The 15,878-nt window shown below is 32.4% G+C and overlaps 1 protein-coding gene across 1 annotated transcript in view; it reads left to right on the forward strand.

Annotated features, from left to right (window-relative positions):
- The window catches only part of Klhl1 (kelch like family member 1), a gene marked incomplete at its 3' end in the record, with an annotated part of 251,718 nt that overhangs the window by 146,412 nt on the left and 89,428 nt on the right, over nucleotides 1–15,878 (forward strand). Inside the window, exon 2 of the mRNA XM_008854550.2 lies at nucleotides 4,070–4,252. Within this exon, the coding sequence (XP_008852772.1) occupies nucleotides 4,070–4,252 (183 nt within the window). The remainder of the gene's footprint in view (nucleotides 1–4,069; nucleotides 4,253–15,878) is intronic.

Consider the following 15,878-nt stretch of genomic DNA (forward strand, 5'->3'; position numbering starts at 1 on the left):
TTAATGACTACATTCATTTTTCTTGTATCTAAGTAGCAACACCTGGTACTTAAACTGTTACAACATTTCCAAGATTTGAAATTTACTCTTGGGGGTTATTAAGAGATTTGGAAGCAGTGTGCTTAACATAGCTAAGCATTTATTTTGAACACTGCCTTTTGTGTAATACAGATAAGTGATTTTATGTTTTCCTTATTTAATAATACAATGCTGGATGACTTGTTACTTACTGATTTATATATAATTCTCTTTTGCTAGTCTTATTTTTGAACTTCAATGTTTTTGTAATGATGATTTAATGATTTTAATTAAATGTATGCATGTTTAGGATTCAATATTTAAGCATCATAAATACATAAAATATGCCCACAAAATGGTGGTGTACACCTTTGATTTAAGCACTTGGAAGACAAAGGCAGATGAATCTATGTGAGATTGAGGCCAGTGTGGTCTGCATACTAATTCCCAGGTGAGCTGGGACTGCTACAGCTTTAAGTCATATCTTAAAATCAAACAATAATAAAGAAAAAAAAAAAGAAAAGAGAAAAATAGGCCCAAAAGTGCAATAGTGACTCAAATATTATGGAAGTAACCAACCGTTTTTTAAACTGAATTTGCTGACTTCACATAATGAAGCATACACCTAGCACTGTTACCAGGGCCAGGAACTTGTTATTAGACAGGTTATAGGCTTTAGGGAAGAACATATATTGCTACGTAGACATAGCATTAAACTGACCCTTAATGACTTATTGCTATACTTAAAGACTATTGTTTAAATCAACTCTATCCCAAGAAGTTTCTTTTGCTGGAGATGTTGATTAACACAGAGACCCACAGCAGGTCAATATATAGAAAACAAGAGACTGTGGAATGCCCTGCCCTAAGTGGAAAAACCTATATCATACCTCCTGTCAAGGTTCCAGTATCACTGTGGAAGAGGGGGTGGAAATATTGGAAAACACAGAAGTGATAGATGAATACAAGGAGAACATGTTTTCTGAACACAGCAGGACAACGGCACATATTAACCCTCAATGTTTGTAACAGCATGCACATAATCTGTACAAGACAAAGCCAGTCAAATCCCACCTGCCTAGAGGAGGTAGGCAAGAAACCCTAGGCCTACCTGAAAATATATTGGAAATTGATAATTGCTGGCAAGTGAAAATCAGTTTACTTTAAAGGTGTGACACTTAGTAAATACACTAGATTCCAAGAGATAGACTCACTGTCAAGAGCATTAGGGGAATAAAATTAGACTCACTAGGCCTTTAAAAAAGAAAAAGTAATAAAAAGTCCTTGAATTCTGGGTATAGTAAGGTGGAGATGGAGATGAAAGGGATATGAAAATGATCAAAACACATTGCATTGAATTCCCAAGTATCAATAAAAATATTAAAAACTTTTTTCAAGACCATCTTCTCACAAAATGTTACACATATGGTCCTTCATTCAATCATTCAGTTAAGAGCTGTATAATTACTAAAATACTCTATTTACTTGAGTTCTTTTTTAACCATATTTGCAATGTGTCAGTGGCCTTTAACCATCTAAATTATGCTAAGTAAAAGAACAATTTCTGAAAGTAGAGCTATGCTAAGTGAGCTAATTATGATAATTTCAATGTGATTTAAATTGGCCAGGTGAGGAAAACTGTGTAAAAACTGAAGAAGAAATTAGTTTAACAAGATGTGGAAAATTGATTTTATAGTAGCTAAAATGTAGAGCTCCAGAGGAGGGGAATCATTAGTTAAAAGCATAAAGCCATACTTGAAATATGTGAACAGGAATTGGAGTCAAGAAGATCCCAAGACAAAGACACTAATACAAAGTTACAGTAAAGTGAAAAACCCATGAGAAATTTTTAGAACTTGCTATTTGATATTTTGGTGTTACTTGATTACCAAAACTTTCAGAAGTCAATATGGCCTGGTGTAAGTAATTAAGTTCCTTATGCTGATCTAATAATTTTTGCAAATCCTATGGAGAAACATGTTCCATTTCAGAATTGTTTGGTAGAAGAAAAATATAAAATATTTATTCCTGCGATATTTAGCAGAGGAACTAGTAATTTGGTCAGTTCTCAGTAATGGCAATAAAATAATGAAACCATATAAAGGCCACAAGATAAACCCATGGGCCTTTATAAAGTGCAATTTCTTTAGAAGGTAGTAAAGAAAGGTTGAGATATGCTTGGAGTGGCAGGAATATAAATGAAATTGTTTAATGAGTGAAAAAACTCTATCATGAAAAAAAAGTCATGAAAACAATAGAGGATTATACAATTTTTGTAAATCATGAGGTCAAAACTATTTTATTTTTAAAATATATTCAGTTGAGGAAGGCAAGTATGTTGAAATTTTGATATGAAGTCATAATAAATTTTTGAAAATTCTATTTCTTATACTTCTAAATCTTACATTGTTTGGTAAAAATAAATTATATAATTAATGTGTTAAATTTTTCTATTAAAGGCTTTTTACTTTGAAATTTGACTATAATTTTTTAAAGCATGAAATAATAGACAATAATAAGAAAAATAAAAACATTTACTTTAATATTTATAGGAAATATTGCTTAAAAATATAACAAGGATTTTCAAAGCTTTAAAGTCTTATTTGTCAAATTAATAAACCTGGATATTTGATGGGACAACAGAAATATGAAGCTCACCATATAAATCACAACTTTCAGATGTGGAAAACTCATTTTAAAATCTCACCCTGAATCAAAGGTGGAGGAGCTTGAGTTCTACCCAAGTTTAAGATTAGGAAATGATTTATGAGGAGACATGCAAGAGAAAATCATGTTGAACCAACCAAACCATTTGTTTGACTGATCAAAAGACCTTGAAGAAAATGACTTATTTCCAGGTATTATGAACAAACTGAAAACATAGTAACTTCTGTAACTTCTAGGAAAAAAAGTGTAGGATGAAATTTGAATTCAGAAAAAAATTGTTTTGGAACTGATTTTCTAATATGACAGTTTCTATTTACACACTTCCTTCTGCCAAATACAGTCATGTCCCTCAAATATGTTTCCGTCCACCTTCATGTCTATTTGTATTTTAATAGCCCATAAAATCTGGGTAGTTCTGTCCATACACACCAGGGTGGGGCCATCTTCTGCAGCATGAGAAGCCTACCAGTGACCACAGTTTCAGCAATGCTTTTCCCTTCTCTAGAAGCTGCCAAAAGCCCCTCAGTATGGAGTGGTGCCTAGAGATCATCTATCCCAAGATTTATTTTCTGTCTTGATATTAGTCATGGATAAATTTGTATTCATTCTAGAAGTTATAAACATTTTTGAATGTTTATCATGACATTTTAATTGAAGCATTGAACAAATTTATGAGCCCTAATGTGAAGTTTAAATATGCATATATCACATAATGATAAAATCAAGGTAATTATCCTCATTATTTCAACTTTTATGATTTTTTGTTTATAGAAAATTCAAAATTTCACTTCTAATGATTTTATTGAAAATTATTTTTTTTACTGTCCTTTCTTTTGTTTCCATTCTTGTCTCTAGCCTCTAGCATTCTACATTCTATTTTCATGAAACTGAATTTATCAGAATGTTTATATGAGTAAAAATGTACTTTGGTTGTCTTTGTGAGTCTGGATAATTTTTCTTAGTGTTTTTCAAGTTTATGCACTCATGCTGCCATAGATGAAAGTATTTCTTATTCGCATGAAAGCTTAATACTCTGTTTTGTATTTAAAGATTTTTTCAGCACATTTTAATATCAATTTATTTTAGAATAGATATATTTGTAATATATTATTTCTGTGATATTTTCAGATTTGCACATTTCATATAGTAATACAGAGAATCTATGATAAATCACTTTTCAAAACTATAAACCACATTTTTTAATCTACATATTGCTTTCTAAAGCAAATTATTTAATTAACAATATTTCTTAGATATCTTTCATTTGAATTCTTTGAAAATATTCAGAAATAATTTTCCAAAATTCTGCAGCTACATATAATAAATCTGGACCATTGTTTATCCTTAACATGTTCAACTTTTTGCTTGTCTGTGTGGTTTACAGGTTGTCGGGTACCAGCCATTCACTGACACCTCAAAGTGATTTGGATTCCAGTAGTTCTGAAGAATTCTACCAAGCTGTCCACCATGCTGAGCAAACATTTAGGAAGATGGAGAGTTACTTAAAGCAACAGCAGCTCTGCGATGTTATCCTAATTGTTGGGAATCGAAAGATACCTGCACATAGGTATGGTATGGTAGAGTCTTTATTAGAATTATGCATTCATATTCACAAAAGTCATAGACTCATTTGTAGACTGAAGAAAATGCTAGGGTTACAGTAGTAAAGAACAATATCTCTTAAAAAACTTGGGTTTAGTGCTGTTACTTTGCTTTGCTTTCAGTGAAAATGTATAATGTCATTTTCATTAATTAGCCACTAAAATTAAAACAAAGCTAAAGTTAAACAAAAACACTTCTTTAAACTGATAATGAAGGGCAAAAATAAAACTTTTATCTGATTCCAAATCATACTAAATGAAAAGAATAATAATATAGAAAATTGGCTTAATATTTGAATTCAATTGTCATTCTGTCAAAAGTTTTTAAAAAAAAATGGTTATTCTAGTTATACTGTTGATTTAACTGGGACATTGATAGAAAATTTGATATTGACATTTGGTTTTACATTTATTAAACATTAATATTTGGCATTACATTGTTTTTAGTTTCAAAGTTATTTAAAAGAGAATACTTTCACACATTGCTTACATTTGTGAGTCTGAAACTTCCAAGATACCTGAACTACATATGGAATTATTCTGTGACATATTTATTTGCTATAAGTCCACTTTAAAAAATCCAGTACATTTGATGTTGATATTTTAGCGGTGTTTTCTAATTCTTTTTGTATTTAAATTAGAAAAGAAATTTAATTTAAGGGGAAGACTGATTAAATGATTGCACCTAACTACCAGCTTCCCTAGCATTTCCACATCTGTAGATTCAATCAACCACAGATTGAAAAGGACTCAAAAAACCCCAAACATTTGAAAAGCCCAGGCACAGAATGCTTTTCATCATTATTTTCTAAACAATACTGCATAATTTGCATGTAACTCATATTATATTAGGAATTGTAGCTAAAGTATACAAATGGCATATGCAAATAATATATATATATATATATATATATATGAGATTAAACTTCCTTGGTTTTAAGTATCTATGTGAATCCTGGATGTAATTTCCTGTAATAGCAAACGAGAACTCTATTTGTATAAATAGTTTTAGATTTTCTTGATGTATGTCATATATTAATATCAATGAATTAGCAGAAAAGATTAATTATCTTTGTATTTAAATGTGTTCAGTTTTCTCCCTGATTAATTAATTAATTAATTAATTTATTGTGGCACATGCCTTTAGTCCCTGCACTTGGGAGGCAGAGGCAGGCTGATCTCTTTGGTCCAAGACCAGCCTGGTCTACACTGTGAGTTCCAGGCCAGCATGTGCCACAATGCCTGGAACTCTGGTTTTGTAATTTTTAATGTGTGTTTTGAGTTTTTTACATTTTACATATTAAACAAATTTAGACACCTTCCCTTATCCATGCTCCCTCAGCACCCACCTCCCTGAATTCGATGCATGCTGACATATATGTTAAGTCTTATCCTGCCAAATTTTCTTGCACAAATGACACTTTATGCAAGGTCATCCATGTAGTTTAATCAGCCTATCTTGAATCTCCCCCTTAAAGAAAATCTACTCTCCTTCATTCCACAGCAATTGGTTGCCAGTAGTACTTCAGCTAAGGTTGGAACCTGCTGCCCATTTCCGTGGTTCTGTGCTGGATTGTTGTTTGATTGAGTCAGCGTGGGTCTTGTGCATGCTGTCACCATTGTTGGAAGTTCATATGAGCAAGTTCTGATATCTGTAATGTTCTGTTTCTTTATCTTCATGCACAAACCATTGCTCTTGGTCTTTCAACCCCCACTTTGTAAGTTGTCCCTGAGTGTGGGTGGGTGAGGTTTAATATAGGAATCTTATTCAGGGATACCCATTCTGTAGTCTCTTAAATCTAAAACTTGGCCAGTTGTGGCCTTCTGTGTGCATCCCACTCTCTTGTATGAAGGAGTTTTTCTGAGTGTTGAAGTATATATTAGTAGTCTATCTACCCACCGTTCTAGTATTTTCAATGAACCTTAGGTGTAGACGTTCCACTGTAGATTTGTAACTTAGTGCTGGGCATCTCTCACACATATATTCTCAGTGTATGACCAGTTGTGGGACTCTGTAATAGATTCTATCTGTTGTAAAAAGAAGCTTCTTTGATGAGTGTTGTATGGTTTGCCTGTCTGTAAATATGAGGATGCATATTCAGCATATGTTAAGAACTCTCATTTGTCTAGAGATATGACAGTGATAGAATTTTCTCTAACGTGTGTGTGTGTGTGTGTGTGTGTGTGTGTGTGTGTGTGTGTATTTGGCTATATTTACAGTACCACGGGTGAGTTCCCTCCCATTGAGAGGAATTTAAGTCTAACTAGATAGCTGTTGATTACCCCCTAGATAAAAGTGCCACTACTGCACTAGTAGCAATAGTTCACTCTGCCAGTCATTGTGATTATTAGACTTAACAGCCTGGTTGGACTATTGGTTGATTTTCTGTCTTTGTAGTTTTGCATTGTATTCTCTAGAACGATGAGAGCTGATCTTCAGGGAGGAGGCTTCCAGGTCAGGTCCAGCTCCATTGCCCCAAGTCCTGTGTCTGAAGTATGTTCTGTCTTCAGCAATGGTGTTTTACGCTCATGATCTGGAATGTAATCAAGGGATGTGGCAGTAGTAGCTTGTGTTATTTTGGGAGTCTCTAAGTCTACCCTAACCAACAATTCAAAGGGAGGTTTCTCCTGTCTGATGCTGTTATGTGATGCTTCTTTGTTATATAAGAAATGTATACACATGCACTCATGGTGAGCTATTCTATGTATATTTTTCAGTAGGCTTTGAACTAATGCATTTCTCTCTTGGTTTTCATCTCACCTAAGCTTTATTTATCACTATTTTTTTGAGACAAGGACTCCCTATTGCCCCACCTGGTCTAGAACTCGCTATGTAGAACAGGCTGGACTGGATTTCACAGAGATCCACCTGAATTTGCCTCCTGAGTGTTGGGATTAAAGGTGTGCACCATTATGCTTGACTCGTTGTTTTTTAAATTATAGGGAATATATATATATATATATGATACACAATACATAAGTTTACCATATATCTATAATACACACACACACACACACACACACACACACACATACACATAGAGTCACTGAAGATATGGATTATGCAAAGGAGTCCAGAAAATATAGCCCTGCTTCTATCATGGTAACAATGTGGTTGTGGAATTAAGATTAATATGTGCTAATGAAAACAAAAGTCCTTATGAAATTCAGTAAATAAGCTAGGTTATGTAAGCCCCAATCTTTCAGCTATTATGCGTGTTCTAATAACATAATATGTAAATTTATTTTTCAAGTCTTTTTATTATACTGAATTTCCATTTCAGGAGACTAATCGTTGTCACTTTTGAGAAAAATATATGATGTAATATGTATGGTAAAAATAAAAATTATCCTGACCTAGTATTTAAATGGTATCCACATAAAATTTTAATTATAATCTTCAGTGTAAAACCTATTTATAATAAAAAAAATTAATCCATAGCTAGAATTATTTCAATTGAATACTAAATTAATAGTTATATATAAAAATATGCTTGAAAAGACAGGACCACTCAAAAAATGCATTAACAAAAAAATTATTTTTTCTTAAGAAAAGAAAAATGGTTTATACAATTTAAGTTATATAAGAGTCTTTTATTAGTGCTGATTCATTCTAATTTAAATTCCCTATGTTTATTGTATTGTACATGGATTTCATGATTATTCCTTATTTTGTTTATTTTTATTTTATTGTCTCCATTGCTGTCTAAATTGTTTTGTGATATATATAACTGCACATTTTAATCTTACACATTTATGATTATATGAAATACTTCAATTACATTTATTATTGTCATTCTTCTGAATTTAAGTATGAGTAGAAACATACTTTTTAATCATCATGATTAGTTGAACTCAGATTAATTTTGTATATTCTTGGCCCAATTAAGAGATAGACTTACAAATTAAAATATTAGAGTATATTTGAACAGAAAGAAATTCCCAAATCAAGTGATTCAAAGCCCATATTCTGAAGGCAAGAAAAAATATAATATTGGTTTGATTAACAAAGAATAGTAGCATACATAGGGTTCAGTTCTTGGTTTTTATTTATTTGCATTTGTTTGCTTGTTTGATTTTAGATAGGTGATTGAAATGTAGCCCTGAATGCTCTGAAATTCACTATGTAGATAACGTTGGCCTAAATCTCAACAGAGATTCACCTGTCCTTGCCTCCGAAGTGCTGAGATTAAGGACCCACGCCAACATGCTCAACAAGTTTTGATTTTTTGATTGGTGAAATTGCTGTGACTTAGATTTGATTTTGCACAGTTTGAGAGCCAGAATGTTGTAATGAGAAGATTGCATCTTTAGTGGACTCCCAATCACTTATCTTATCAACACTATTATCTAACACTTTCACACAATTTTACAAGTAATTTGCTTCCCTAGAATTTGAAGTTTGATGAATAATAACATAAAATATTAACATTTTTAACACCTGAAAATACAGACACTGCTTCTTAAAGTTATATTGGCTCACCTTATCTGTACTTTGCACCATGAAATGATTGTAACAATGTAAAAATTGCCACCTGAGTAAAGGAAACAAGAAGAGTGTACTATTCACTTGTATTTTAATTAATAGAGTTAGATATTCTCTTGGTGTAAAAAAATATTGTAATCATTATCACTGGAAATATAGGAACAATATAATATCCAGGTAATATAAAAAGTAACAGTATGTATGGAGGTCACTGTCTTCAAATAAAGGTACTGTAATTACATAGCACCCACTAACCATTCATGAACATCATGTATTAATTCCTATTAATGCTCACAATAGTAATTCTCAATATTACTGAATACCTATTTAATAAATAATCAGCATTAGAGGATTCCCTCTCAAGCTCTATGCAATGCTGTGTGCTTATAATTCCAGCTATGTTGGAGTTGGAAGTCAGCCTACAAAACATAGCAATTCAATAATAACTTCTCATATAATACTTTGCTTCCCTATGGTTACAGTATACAGAAGTTTCTAATTAGATGGTCAGAACTATCAATTAATTTTTAAATTGCCATTACTTTGCAGGTACATAATTTATTAATTGTTTTGTTGGTTAAAAAGAAAAGTTTTTTTGAATTAATCAAAATTCTGAGTTTATTTATGGATTGACACTCATAGAAGTGCTAAGATAAATATATAATTTTACAAATAGTCCAGAAGAATTGGTTATCAACAAATGAATAGAAAATTTTCAAAGTAAGTGCCTGAATACTAAACAAAGCTTTTGATAGACTACGGGTATATTAGATCTTGAAATTTGGACAGGATAATCAGTGTTAATATTAGATAATTGGAAGTTCAATAGCAGAAAAAGCTATAGGTGTCCATTACCTTGTCTGATATGATATGCCAATATATATTGAAATAGCATCTGACTATGAAAATTTTCCCTTTCTTTAAAATACTATTAAGAGTAGCTGCATTGAGTAAACATAAATGGAAAGCTCTTATAAACCTAAAATATTCTGAATTTGGAATAATGTTATTTATAATACCATTTTCATTGTTGATATGAAGAATGTGGATGAATAAACACCACAAATTCAGCAAAGCTCATCAGTGGAGAGTAGGATGGATACAGCAAAAGCTGGATGGGCTGTCATTTAAAATATCTCAGCTCAAGGTTCTTTGAGTAACTTCCAAGCTATCTGGAAAATTCTTTTGGCTTAGGGTCATTCATCACCTCTGGCTCTTATAATCATTCCATCCCATCTTCTGCAATGGTCCCTGATGCTTGGGAGGTAGAGATTTGATAAATTCATCCTATTCCAAGATGAACATTCTGCATTCCCTTATTCTCTGCACTTTGGCCAGTTGTGGATTTCTAGGTTAATCTGTTAGATGTGGAAGGTTTGCTGGTGAGAGTTAAAAAGTACATTAATATTCTTTCCACCCTCTCCTCTGTTATGTTCCCTGAAACTTAGGTGCAGAGACTGAACTTTCTTTAACAAGTTTTCAGTAAAGGTATGACAAGGTGAAAATTTATATAAGGAATAAATTTAAATATTTGATTGGGACAAGAAAATCCCATTCTAGAGTCAGAAATCCTGAACATTTCAAGATGGATTACATTCAGTTTTTATTGTTTGTGTATACTTATTAATCAGCTTAATTTCAAGAATTCATTCATTAGCAATAAACCAATTGATTAAAATTGCACTTGTTATTATAATTACTTGCACTTTATAAGAAAGAAAATGTGACTTATCCCAACATGACCTACTTTCATAGAGTATAAAATCAGAACGAATCAGAATTTGAATCAAGATAGTCTCAGTCTAAAATCACATAGCTTTTGATTACCAGCAGGTGCTATAAAAAATAACTAAAAAGAAACTTTTACTTCAAAATAAAATAAACAAGCATGTGATAATCATAGAAGGAAAGAAGATAGGAAGGACAGAAAGGGAGCGGGACAGAGGGTAAGGAAGTCCAAGAAGAAAATATGTGAAGAAAAAAAATTCTCAGCAGAGACACAGACTTCTTAGAATTACTGTTACTGGTTCTTAGATATTATTTTCTAAGGTCTTACATACAGAAATATTCATATTTTAAAAGTAATCATATAAAGCAATTGAAAAGCATTACTCAAAAAATGTAAAACATTTGGTAAAACAATGAATTTTAATTCAATATGTTATATCAGGAATACATGAGGAATCCATTACATTTCTTTTGCCTAAGTGTAGTTGATCCATGTGATATTAAGGTTCATATTTTCAGTGAAACAATATTGACCTACAATTTTCAGTGTTTACTCAGTATTAAGTGAAAAAATGTTTTCCTTTAAATAAGTTTGTAACCTTGTTAGGAATAAAGGATAACTGAGAAACCATAATGAGCAATTTAAAATCAACAATATGTTAAAAACAAGCTCTTCTAAACAGAAAACATAGCCAGCAGATGAATAAAATATTATTAAAATAATTACAACATAATAACCAGCAGAACAAGAAATATTATGAATATAAGATTACAAATCACCAAGTCAATGACATACTACAAAACTAATGGAGAATAAAAATCAACAAGTTCATGTTTTGGTACAAAAACAATGAATCCTAGAACTCAGCAGTTTGAAGAAAGGAAGTTAATTGTTTTCAAAATCTTCTTTGAGAATTTTATGCCATACATTTTGATCATATTCAGATACCTTCCCTCCTCTCCACCTCACCATACCCCCCACACACTTCATGTCCTCTGTTATTATTTTTCTCTTGTTAAAGACTTATCAAGTCTAACTTGTTTTTCTCAAATTCTCTTGGATGTAAATTCATCCCTTGGTGTATGGTCATTCTACCAGGCAACTCAAATTAAAGAAATCTAACTCTTACCTAACAGCTATGAATTGCCAATGGATCCTCAGCTAATTCTGGGCATTTTGCCCACTTCCTCCACCTATGTTTGGTTTTCATCTGGCATGGCCTGCACCATTCTCATGCATGCTGACAAGCACTATATCTTTATATGTCCCATGAGAAAATTAAATTTTAAAAAATCAATTTTATTTGTCATGTTGATAAAGCTTTCTTAATGTTTATTTATTTATTCATTTAAAATTTAATTAATGCATAAAATTGAAAGGAAGTTTACTGTGAGAGACTTTGAATGCCAATAAGGAAGTTTGAATTTGAAATACTTTGTAGAATTAGAAGCTAATGGAGATTCTTAAGGGGAAATGTAATATAAACAAATCAAATAATAATATCCATTTTTTGATGCTAGATAACATTTGTGGTCTTGATTGTGTTGCTTGCCTTGTTTGACAAGATTTGAGTATTTCTATAAGGACAAGGAAATATATATATATATTTTTTTCTTTTTTTCTCATTTTTGTAATGGAATAATGTAGACTGAAAAACAGAGGCCTTAAAAATTAAAATTTACCCAATAGATACTCAATAATTGGTGAAAATAGAATTCAAACTCAAGCAATCTTGGTTTGTGATTCCTTTAAAAATTACAATATAAATTCAGAAAGTTATCTTTGAAACATGAAATAGCATTAACAAGCATACAAAAGATAAGCACAGCAGAAACAAGTTAATACCTAGTGAAGCTGTTGTAGTTAACATGTGTGTAAAATGAGGATTATATAAACATAAAAATGTGAAGTGAGGAACGTTTTATAAAACGGATGTAATAAGCTTGGTTTTCTATTAATACGGCCTGAGCATACAGGTGTGTATGATGTATGTATAGAATATCCTTAGAAAAAATGAAAACAGGCAAGTGTAGATGAACAAGCAAGTCAAGGATGAAGCTGCCTCCCCTGTCTCCCAGCAAGATTCTGGCATTATTGACGCAGTTAATCACTCTCTGCAAGCAGGGGACAGCATTGTATACCCTGGTGCTATATTAGTCATTGCAGTTGGATCCACTCATATCTAAAAGTTACAGAAAGCGTGGAGGTTGGAGGGTGAAGTGCTCAGAGCCAGCAGCACTTCACATGCAAGGGAATCAGACAACTCTCATTAGGGTAATGCATCGTTGGGGTAGTGTCTTATTTCTTTTTATAAGGATGACACTCATCTAGGGATATCCCTGTGACTCATAGAAGGACAACGGCAAAGCTAGAGAAAACAGAAAGATGAGTTCTGTGTTATATTCAATATAGACAATGAAACCGAAGGAAACATAATGATAACGTTTTATTTCCCAAAAGTAATTCCTTCCACTGGCAGGGCAGCAATTCAAAACAGAAAAGTGTAAATGAAAGAGCGCTCTGAGTTTAGTTTCTCTGAGTTTAGTTTCTCTAGGCACAGGAAGATACTCCTGGGATTGTGACCAGCATTTTCCCCAGGCATTCCACTGCCACAGTTAAATTTAAAGCCATCACACAAATTATTAAAGTAGTGCTCAAGAAGGATTTTGCAAAAGCAAATATTAAGGCAAAGCGTAGAAGCTCATACCAACCTACAGCAATGAAAGGGTCAAGGAGAAGAAAAAGAAGTCATTATTTTGAAAGTCAAAAAAAGTAATTCCTTCCACTGGCAGGGCAGCAATTCAAAACAGAAAAGTGTAAATGAAAGAGCGCTCTGAGTTTAGTTTCTCTAGGCACAGGAAGATACTCCTGGGATTGTGACCAGCATTTTCCCCAGGCATTCCACTGCCACAGTTAAATTTAAAGCCATCACACAAATTATTAAAGTAGTGCTCAAGAAGGATTTTGCAAAAGCAAATATTAAGGCAAAGCGTAGAAGCTCATACCAACCTACAGCAATGAAAGGGTCAAGGAGAAGAAAAAGAAGTCATTGAACCAGAGGTAAGCCAAAATAAGGAGGTGCACTCCCTGGCTAAAACATGAATTTAAAAAAGTTGGATGTCAACAGTGTCAAACACTGTAATAATCTGTAGTGGAGCATAGGAAACTTTAATGTATTTGTAAGGAGCTTCATTTTAGTGATCCCAATAAGAGATTTACCAGAGTGGCTGCATTCACTCACTGATGCAGTTCTACTCCAGCTTCCCTTACACTAATGGAAGTTAAAGATAGACACATAAAGATGTTAATTTCTGTTGTACATTAAATTCTTAACTGTTATGTAAATCTTTTGTGTCACTAAATAAAAATGCATTATTAATCTTTCTATATGCCTGTTACCAATTTAGCAGTATTTTGTTATTACTGATAAAGAATATTTCCTTTGGTGATTTAAAATTGAGCAGTGTAGGTCACAAAATAATTTGCTCTTCAGTATGTGGTCTGGCTGCAATATAGACTTCATGTGTAAGAACCAATTGATAAAGGAAATGTTGATATACTCATTCCTCCAGTTATGTTTATACTATACAATATTTAAGCCTTTTAATAAAATTGAGGATTTGACATTGAAGAATTTAATTGATTTGCAGTAAATATTTGAAGATGTCTGTGGGCATTTTTTTTACATTGTTTTGTAACCAAGTCTGGCATCAAACACAGGCTCTAAACGCTGTGAGTACAGGTATAAGCAACTTGACCTGGCTCTATGTTGTCTGTGTTTTAATCATCCTGTCAAGCTTTGAAGATATAAAGCATTTACATAAGATGTAAATGCATAATAAAGTAAAATATTTAAATATAATATTAATACCCTAAGCATTACTGTTATAAAATATATAAATCTATAAATTACACAAAGTACTTCTTAGGTGCATAATTTCACACTTAAGGTATGAATTTTAAAGAAAATAAGTATCTCTTTTTGCTCATGTTTCATTCAACCAGAGCTCTTCCTTCATATTATGAAGGAACTAATGTATATAACAGAGGAAAATGCACAGTAAATACTTGGAAAAACAGCCTGCTTAGCAAATTAGGTCATAATTTTATTAGAGATAAAAAAATAATAATACTCAAAAGCAGATTATAGGGGATGGAAAGATGGCACAGGGGTTAGGAGCTCCGGCTGTGCTTGCAAAAGACCTGGGTTTGAATTCCAGCCCCCATGGATCCAGGGGATCCGATGACCTCTTCTGTCTTGCTTGAGAACTGCAAAACATGGGTTCACTTACACACATACATGCATAACAGTCCTATACATAAAAATAAAAATAAATAAATTAAAAAATTGTTTTAAAAGTGCTTACAGACAGATTTTAACATCATGATTCAGTGGTTAAGAACACTGGCTGATCTTGCAGATGACTGTTTCCCCCTCCCACAGGGTTGCTAAAAACTCTAGTTTAAAGGGATCCAATGCCCTCTTCTGACTTCTGTGGGCACTGCATGACACAGGTGCACTTACATACATGGAGACATTACACTTATACACATATAATAAAATTAAATAATAAATAAAATATTTTTAAGAACTAAAAACTTATTTCCTGTCTTCTTTTTTCCACTTATAATTCCATCTTTAATCAGTGAGTATCCTTTCTTTGAGGAACCACAGAATGTATGAATTAAAAATTACATGCTAATGCTCCTGGAGTCTGGAGACATTATTGAATCCCCTGGAACTGAAGTTAGGGACTGTGTGGGCCACCATGCTACCATATAGGTGTTGGGAATTGATGCCAGTCCTTAGCAAGAGCAGCAAGTTTCTTAATGGCTGAGCTATGTCTCCAGCCTCCAAAGGTATGAATTTTATAAATTACTACAAAGCAAAATAAATTATGAGTTGCTTTTCTACAACAAAACATTCCTATTGACTAATATATATTATTTTTCTTTTATTTTCTTCCCTTATAACTGAGAATATATTGTCACATGTTTTACTCAGTCTTTAAATTTTATACTTTCATACATATAAAATACCTAAAATGCATGGATACATTTTTAAAATTATATTTACTTATTTATTTTATGTCTTTGAATGTTATACCTGAATGTATATAAGTGCCTATGAAGGTCAGAAGAGGGAATCAAATGCCTCAAACTGCAGTGACAGATGGTTATTAGAGGCCATGTAAGTACTGGGAACCAAACCTAGTCCTTTGCAAGAGTAGTCACTGTTCTTTACTATGGAGCCATCTCTCTAGCCCTCTCAAAAGTGCATAAATGCTCTTAAATGTAATAGACCAACCCTAGATGACCAAAAAAATTAAAATATTTGTTTTATTTTAAAATTATCACAAGCAGTGAACATTTGAAT

The sequence above is a fragment of the Nannospalax galili genome, unplaced genomic scaffold (genome assembly GCF_000622305.1).
Source record: "Nannospalax galili isolate Female #2095 unplaced genomic scaffold, S.galili_v1.0 scaffold246, whole genome shotgun sequence".
Taxonomy (NCBI): domain Eukaryota; kingdom Metazoa; phylum Chordata; class Mammalia; order Rodentia; family Spalacidae; genus Nannospalax; species Nannospalax galili.